Source organism: Muntiacus reevesi, chromosome 7 (assembly GCF_963930625.1).
Source record: "Muntiacus reevesi chromosome 7, mMunRee1.1, whole genome shotgun sequence".
NCBI lineage: Eukaryota > Metazoa > Chordata > Mammalia > Artiodactyla > Cervidae > Muntiacus > Muntiacus reevesi.
This window is the reverse complement of record NC_089255.1, coordinates 74,059,781-74,068,249: the sequence shown is the minus strand read 5'-3', so window position 1 is coordinate 74,068,249 and position 8,469 is coordinate 74,059,781. Positions and strand designations below refer to the sequence as shown.

The 8,469-nt window shown below is 50.4% G+C and overlaps 1 protein-coding gene across 1 annotated transcript; it reads left to right on the top strand.

Moving 5' to 3' along the window:
• Positions 1-971: 971 nt before the first annotated feature.
• On the top strand, positions 972-7,942 carry GPX2 (glutathione peroxidase 2). Its single transcript, XM_065941286.1, has 2 exons — positions 972-3,968; positions 7,288-7,942. Exons 1-2 carry the CDS (start codon positions 3,747-3,749, stop codon positions 7,636-7,638), a joined length of 573 nt encoding a protein of 190 aa, XP_065797358.1. The 5' UTR covers positions 972-3,746; the 3' UTR covers positions 7,639-7,942.
• Positions 7,943-8,469: the final 527 nt, after the last annotated feature.

The window sequence follows — 8,469 nt, the reverse complement described above, 5'->3', positions numbered from 1 at the left end:
GAAGTCACGACCACAGCTGAAAATGCTTCCTTGAGGACTTGACTCCTCAGACATCTAGACATGGGCAGCATCAACTCTGGGGTGGGGGGCTGGCAGTGCCAGCCCCCCGTGTGCCCTCCACCAGGGACCTGGGGGAGGGGGCGTTTATGCTGGCCGCTGGCTCCAGCCTGTGGGTCAGTCGCCACTTCCCTGAAGATCTGGCCAAGCACCTTTGCCTTCCTCTCCTAGCCCCCTCAGGAAAGGGACTGTATTTTTACTGTGCCCTAGGGGTTCTGGAAGGGAAACCTTGGGGTTGAGACTCTACGGCCTGAGAAGCCGCATCCCCGGGGCCACTGCTGGGGAGAGGTATGGGGCAGGAGGGGCGCTGGGGTTTTAGGGTGCAGCTGGGCTCACCAGGTACCAGAGGCGGCCTGGGCCCCGGCCTTAGACTGTTGAGCAGGTGCGCCTGCCTGTGGACTCCTGACCACGTCTTCACCTGCCGTCTTGAGACTCGGCGCCGCCCCGACACCCATTCCCGAGCCCCACCTTCTCCCTGTGACGGGTGAACTTCCGTGTGCTGTGTCTCGGGTCCAGTAGAGGAATTGTGAGCAGGGTTCATCTATTTTAAACACAGATGTTTACAAAATAAAGAATATTTCCAATCACAGCTGCCTGTGTGAATCCCGGGAGTGGGTCTCCATGGGACCCTGGTGGTTCAGGGGAAGGGGCAGTGCCGGTAGAAGAGGCTCCAGAACCCTAAAGCAACAGCAGTAGAAGGACACTGCTGGCAGCAAACGTCTTCCATTTGGCGCCTCTCCTAATGCCACCTGCAGGGGAGCCCAAGCAGAGCACCCATTGCTCTGCTGTGGACACACACTGCAGAAATAAGATTGAGTTGTCACAGGTTGGGCGGGGAGGGGGGGAAATGCTGAGTATCTAAGAGCCAAGAAGGGTCTCATCTCTTGGAATGGAGTAGGGTCTCCCTAAAGGCATGAGGCAGGATTAAGTAATCTTTCAGAAGTTCATCTTAACCCTGTGCTTGGATGGGCTTCCCTGATAGCTCAGTTGGTAAAGAATTGGCCTGCAATGCAGGAGACCCTGCTTCAATTCCTGGGTCGGGAAGATCCCCTGGGAGAAGCAATAAGCAACCCACTCCAGTATTCTTGGGCTTACCTTGTGGCTCAGCTGGTAAAATATCCGCCTGCAATGCGGGAGACCTGGGTTCAATCCCTGAGTTGGGAAAATCCCCTGGACAAGGGAAAGGCTACCCACTCCAGTATTCTGGCCTAGAGAATTCCTTGGACTGTATAGTCCATGGGGTCGCAAAGAGTCAGACACGACTGCGTGACTTTCACTTCCCTTCTTCACTATGCTTGGATACCCCCAGAGAGTAAGACAGTCTGGAGTCTAGGGGTCTGTTGCATACATACTTCGGGGTCTGGAGTTGATGGAAGAGGCAGAGAATGTTTGGAGGTAAAGCTAAAACAAGAAGGAAGGAGTAAAGCAAGGCAGGGCAATGGTAGCCTAAAATCGTAAATCTGTATTTTCCAATTTACAGAGAACTCATAAACCTTTATTTCCTCCATCTGAACAATCACTTCCTTGTGAGATAAGAAAGGTGATTATCCAGGTTCAACGGATAAGGGAACTGGTGCCTAGGGGCCCCAAGGAACAGTGGCAGCGTCATGCTGAAAAGGACCAACTGGAACTGAAATCTCTGAAGGGGAAAGCTTGGCATTTCTATTCAGAAAAACCTCTACTTGCAATTCTCATTTGCAGCCAGAGTTGGGAGCCGCTGACAGGCTTTCTGCCTACTAAGCCAGTGCAGTTTTCAGAACAACAACTGTCCTTGTGGAAAGCCGTGTTAGTGCATGTCCAAAATTACAAGCTTCTGAAAAGTGGGCCAGTTTGAGGGAAAGTTGGGAACAAAGAGCTACCTTAGCAGAGCTTCATCAATTTTATTCAGTCATGTAAGGTGAGAGCCCGGGTGACGCAAAGTGTCCTGGAGAAAAGGGATGGCGTGTACCTAAGGAAGAGAGCACCCCTACCTCTCATCTCAGGATTGGCATGGTCTTCCTGGAGAGGGTCCCAGAAGGGCAGTCAGTAAGAGGCCTGAGAGTACTCGGGGAGTGCCAGGCATGCAGGTGAATCTGGCAAGTTCATGTTAAAGTTTAGCCCACTGTCAGGGCCAAGTTCTGACTCAGTGGCTTCGGGGGGACGTTTATTGCTTTTTCCCAGGAGTTCCACCCAGCCTTAGCAGCGAACATACTTCTATGTTTCCTGCCACCTCTTCTAGTGGCAAAAGATTCCCTCCCCACTTAGGTAATGGAGGCTTGTTTGTGGGGAGCAGCTGGTGGAGAAAATGGGCTTCCTTGTTGCCAGGAACAGCCATGAACAGGCTACAAAACACAGAAAAGCCGGGCACTGCCTGGGGAGTTGCTCCATCCTCCCAGCAAATCAGATTCTCAAGACCAGCTGCTCCCCATCCTGGTTTCTTCTTGTTCTTGGAGACGGTTCCCAAGGGACACATACCTGTGAACACACTCCCTAGTAAACAACTGCACTGTTATTGAAATTTCACTCTAAAATCACCAAACCAGGTAAAGCCTAATTACCAACTCTACTGATGGAAAAATCCAGGCATTAAAAAATAAATAAGAAACCAAACAAACCCCTGATTTGTTGTATCCATGGGTGTTTGGAAGAATAAAGTGAAGTATTAGGCCTTTTTAGTTTCTGTGGGCTTCAGGGGCTCTGCTCCCCTGAGAGCCTTAGGAGGTCCCCAGATGTGGTGAAAACTGAGTGGCTTAGCTGGGTCTAGAACCATGGCAGCTTTGACTCCTCGTACACTTTCTTCTGTGGAGAATGACCAGCACAACTGCCTCTGGAAAGTCTTCAGGGCCGGAGCCTTTGTCTGGAAAAAGGTAAACCCTGCCCCGAGTTTACCCACCTGCTCTATGACTCCTCTCTGTTATCCCAGCCACAACCGACCCTGTGGAGGCAGGGCGAGGGGTATTAGAGGAGATAGCCCAGAGCAGGGGCAAGGGCAGATGTACCCTCTGGGGCAGGTACCATCATTCACTGAAAGACTTTTCAAGACAAACATAGCCTCACCTCTTCAGACTGGGTGCAAGCTGAAGCACCGAAAGTCATTATTTTAGAAAATCACACACCATCCTCCCAAGGGTCCCTTTGATTTTATGCTTGGGGAAGGTAATGGCCAAAGAGAGAAATGTGAACAGTAACAAGTGTATTTCGATGGTAGTCTGAATCAAGGGGACATGCACCCAATTCTCTTCCTTATCGTTCAGGCCTCGGCAGACCCTGGCCTCTCAATTGCACAGTTCACAGCTCGGCACTCAGCAGGCACGCAATAAATGTCTGTGCCAAGTGAAAACCACTTGCTGGGGCAGACAGGAGTCAGTCTTGCATCCCTCCCTCCCTTTTTTCCTCCTCTCTGACCTTTGGGGCTCTGGTTTCCTGCAAGCAGTGAATTATTGATGTCTACTCAGAGATACCACGTTGGCCCTTCCCAGGGTGCCAACGGGGTGGGGCAGGGAGGTGGCTTTGTTCAGAGTCTGTAAATAGGAGGAGCAAGTTTCTTGTTCAAACAGCACTTACAGGTAGGTGACTGTTTTTGCTAAGTCATCCTGGGGATGCTCAGAGCCCCATTGTGAGATCCCGCCTGGCTCCTCCTTCCTCCCCACCCCTTTAATCGACCCTTAAGTGGGCTCACAGGGCTCTGCCACTCACTCTGCACGTCCACCATGGCTTACATTGCCAAGTCCTTCTACGACCTCAGCGCTATCAGCCTGGATGGGGAGAAGGTAGATTTTAATACGTTCCGAGGCAGGGCAGTGCTGATTGAGAATGTGGCCTCGCTTTGAGGCACAACCACCCGGGACTTCACCCAACTCAACGAGCTGCAGTGCCGCTTCCCCAGGCGCCTGGTCGTTCTTGGCTTCCCTTGCAACCAATTTGGACATCAGGTGAGAGGTCCCTGGAGCTGGACTGCTGTAGCTCTAGAGGACTAAGGAGAGGGGGAGAACGACTGTGTGCTGGAGTGTCTGGAATTATGGGGTATGTTTTGTTACGCTAGGTCTATAGGTACAGGTGACTACCAGGGGGAAGTCAGTATGATCCTGTCTGTGATAGCACACCAAAGATGTGGATTTTCATGGTTTCTTGTCTTCCTGCTACACTCCATGAGGCTTGGTACCTGGTCTGGTTCTCTCTCCATTGTGTCCTCGGTGCCTAGGGTATAGAAGACACTCATTACATATCTGTTGAATGAATGACTGGAGGAAACAGAAGATCAAGAATCAAAGTAGGATTGAACTGACTCAGGAGACCGTTGTTCTCACTAGACTTGGTTCTGCTATTTAATGGGTCAGTGCCCACTCAATTTTTCTGTTTTGGTTTCCTCATCCATAAACTAGGGATAATACCACTTGTCTCATATAGGAGGGCTTCCCTGGTGGCTCAGCAGTAAAGAATCTGCCTGCAGTGTAGGAGACAAGGATTCGACCCCTGGTTCGGGAAGACCCCCCTGGAAAAGGAAATGGCAATTCATTCCAGTATTCTTGCCTGGGAAATCCCACGGACAGACGAGCCTGGTGGGCTACAGTCCATGGGGTCAGAAGAGCCGGGCATTAAGGATTATTGTGAGGTTGATAGTGCAAGAGCTACAAAAGTAACTTGGAAAAAATAAAGTAATATGAAAAAGCAAGCAACTTTATTGTTTAGATTGAAAGGTTTTGTTTGTTTGTTTGAAACCAGCCAAGTGGAGAGTGAATTTGGGGGAAAGCAAAGGGTTTGTAAAGTGCATGTGTCTCCTCTGGGTATCATATGCTCCTCAATGTCCCTGATTAATGCATCAAGTTGTTACACATCTTAGCCCACACACCTCAAGTTATCTTTTAGGGATTCTTCTATTTTCACTTAGTATTTTAATAGCACAAGCAGGCAGAATGTCCCTAAGTGAACCCTCCAATTATAATCCCTTTGGTTCAATTCACAGAGGCCTGAAGGCAAGGAAGAGACTGGCAGAGATACAGGCAGGAAGGCTGAAATGTCATTGGTTGTGACAAACCTGAGCCCAAACCATGAGTGCGCTCACTGTTCCTTCCCTGTCTCCATTCCATTTCTAGGCTTGGCCAGGACAAGAGAGACAGAAAAGGCAAAACCTCTTCAGAGGTGCCTCCAGCCATCACTTCAGACCAGCCAGTTGCTGGAGGGAATTCATAACGTACCAGTAGCCAGCCAGCCATGTGCATTAGGAGATAAGACTTTAATAGCCATCAACTCTGGGCTCAGGATGTCATGATGGCCTGGAACTTACTGTACTAATTGGTTCTAGTAGGTCAGAGGCAGGAACTTTTTCCCAGAGGGAGATACCTGACTCTTAGACTTGGGGGTGGGGGTGGAAAATAAGTGTTTCCATGGGCCTTTGAGGGTTGTCAGGGGTGGAGAATCCTAAACAGGGATAAGACAGGGCTGGCAGCAGGGAGGGAAGACAGGTAATAGGTTGAGAGCTAAAGCCTTCTAGCTGAGGGTGAGGTCTAAGAGGAAGGAACCATAATTACACAGGCACAACTTTTGGCTCTCTTGCACTTATTTCCCTAACTTCCCCTTCCCCTGGCCTATTCCAGAAGCCTAAACCCTTTATCCTATTTAATTCATGCCTGGTGGCCATGAAGTAATTTCATATACAGTACATTCATTGTTGGTGCTAACCTATTTTGTCTTTATGTGGCACCTGAAAGCTAGTCTTCCTTGGATGGGGTTTTTCTTCATCAAAGTTTTCTCCTACTTGTACTTCAGATCTAGGATGAGGCAAGATGAAAGAAAGAAGCTATAAATCCCATTCTTCTAGACCTCAATTTCACCTTTAGTTTTAGGAGCTGAGTAGGGCAGAGGCCAAGGCTATATTCAACACTCACAGGTAATTAGAAGAGAGGCAAAATCAGGGCAGAAGGAAAGGGAAGGTGGTGGCAGGCATGTGTGTGTGTGTGCATGCAGATGTGTGTGTGCAGGCTGTGTGTGTGTGTAGGCTGTGTGTGTGTGTGTGTGCAGGCTGTGTGTGTGTGCAGGCTGTGTGTGTGTGCAGGCTGTGTGTGTGCGCGCAGGCTATGTGAATGTGTGTGTGCAGGCTGTGTGTGTGTGTGTGTACAGGCTGTGCGTTTGTGTGTGTGCAGGTTGTATGTGTGTGTATGTATATGTGCATGCAGATGTGTGTGTGCAGGCTGTGTGTGTGTGTGTGTGTGTGTGTGTGCAGGCTGTGTGTGTGTGTGTGCAGGCTGTGCATTTGTGTGTGTGCAGGTTGTATGTGTGTGTATGTGTATGTGCATGCAGATGTGTGTGTGCAGGCTGTGTGTGTGTGTGCGCGTGTGCAGGCTGTGTGTATGTGTGTGTGTGTGTGTGCACGCAGGCTGTGTGTATGTGTGTGTGTGCAGGCTATGTGTATGTGTGTGTGTGCAGGCTGTGCGTTTGGGTGTGCAGGTTGTATGTGTGTGTATATATATGTGCAGGCTGTGTGTGTGTGTGTGTGTGTGTGCGCACGCAGACTGTGTGTGTGTGTGTGTGTGTGCGTGCGCGTGTGTGTGCAGGCTCTGTGTGTGTGTGTGTGCAGGCTGTGTGTGTGTGTACAGGTTGTTTGTATGTGTGTGTGTGTGCAGGCTGTGTGTGTGTGTACAGGTTGTTTGTATGTGTGTGTGTGTGTGCAGGCTGTGTGTGTGTGTGTGTATGTGTATGTGTGTGTGTGTGTGCAGGCTGTGCGTTTGTGTGTGTGCAGGTTGTTTGTGTGTGTGTGTATGTGTATGTGCATGCAGATGTGTGTGTGCGTGCGCGCAGGCTGTGTGTATGTATGTGTGTGTGCGTGTGTGTGTGTGTGCGCGCATGCAGCTACATAAGGGGAGAAGGGTTCTAGGCAGTGTGACCTGAGCCTCCTTCCCCTTTCTTTCTACTGCCCTGAGCTGAAGGTTCCTTGAAGATTCAGACACAGCCTAAGAACTGCTCAGGGTAGATAGGAGGGAGAAGCAAAGCTCAAAAGTGCTAAATCTTCAGAACAAGAACAGCCAAACTAGGATCTCTGAGAACTTTCAGAAACGACCCAGCAAACCATCAGGACGATAGCGCTGAGAGGGGAAACTCTGAGTCAAGAGCAGGGCAAAAAGAATGAAGAGACGGAACAGGAAGCGGGAAGACACCTAGAAAGAATGACCCTGGGGAGTACAGAAGAGTGAAAGGCTTTCTAGATCCTCCGTCTTCCCCTTGCCTTTTCCAAGCTCTGTCTCTTTCCTCCCCCAGGAGAACTGTCAGAATGAAGAGATCTTGAACAGCCTCAAGTATGTCCGCCCTGGGGGTGGATTCCAGCCCACCTTCACCCTTGTCCAGAAGTGTGATGTGAACGGTCAGAACGAGCATCCTGTCTTCGCCTACCTGAAGGACAAGCTCCCCTACCCTTATGACGACCCGTTTTCCCTCATGACCGATCCCAAGTTCATCATCTGGAGCCCCGTGCGCCGCTCAGATGTGTCCTGGAACTTTGAGAAGTTCCTCATTGGGCCGGAAGGGGAGCCCTTCCGCCGCTACAGCCGCACCTTTCAAACCATCAACATCGAGCCTGACATCAAGCGCCTCCTCAAAGTCGCCATATAGACACTAGCAGGTCTATCTCCTCCCGGCCTGAGTGTCTCTCCTGAGCATGCATTGTGCCCTCAGAAGACTGCTGGGCCCAAGCCTTCCCTTCAGATCAGTCCCCTTCACTGAAGAGCCTTGCCTTTCTGGTCTGTTTCCTTCCCCTCTCGCAACCTTCTGGTGACTCAACCTGGGGCTCCAAGACGTGGGTGGGCTCTGAGTCTTCACAGAGTGATGGCACCTTCCTAAATCTGTGTGGGCGGTGTCTGAGAAGAGTGGAGGCCTGGAGCCAGCCCGTGGGCTGAGTCCAATAAAGGGTAGGTGTGGAAACAGCCAGGCTCTGTGTGTCTTCTTCCTTGGCCAAGTGGGGAGGGGTGCTGGGACTGCAGGTAGAACTGAGGGGGGTGCAGCACACGAAAGCTGAGAGGGAGCCTCTGATCAAGGGGACATCCCAATTCCTGTCTGGAAAGCAAGCTCTGGTCAAGGTCTACAGTGGCAGGCGGAGTTTTGGGAAATGTGAATTGTCTTGTTCCTTTACGGTTCTTCTTCAGGACTGGGGAAAGAAGGTGATAATGAGAAGAAAGGGGAAGAAGTGGCAGAAGCACTGGGAAGTTGGTCAGAGGATTCCAGTTAGGAAGACGTCAGTTTCTCTGCGGGTACTGGGCTGACTAAACGTTGTCTGCATCTTGAGAAGGTGAATTTGGTCCACTTAACTGACAGCAAGGGCGTGGAGGGTACAGTTACGGGGAACACAAAGAGCACCTTACCCATCTCCTGAGCACCTTATGGAGTAATGTTTGTTTTGGATGCACTGTTATATGGACTCTCCCTCCTTTTTATTTTTATTTTTTT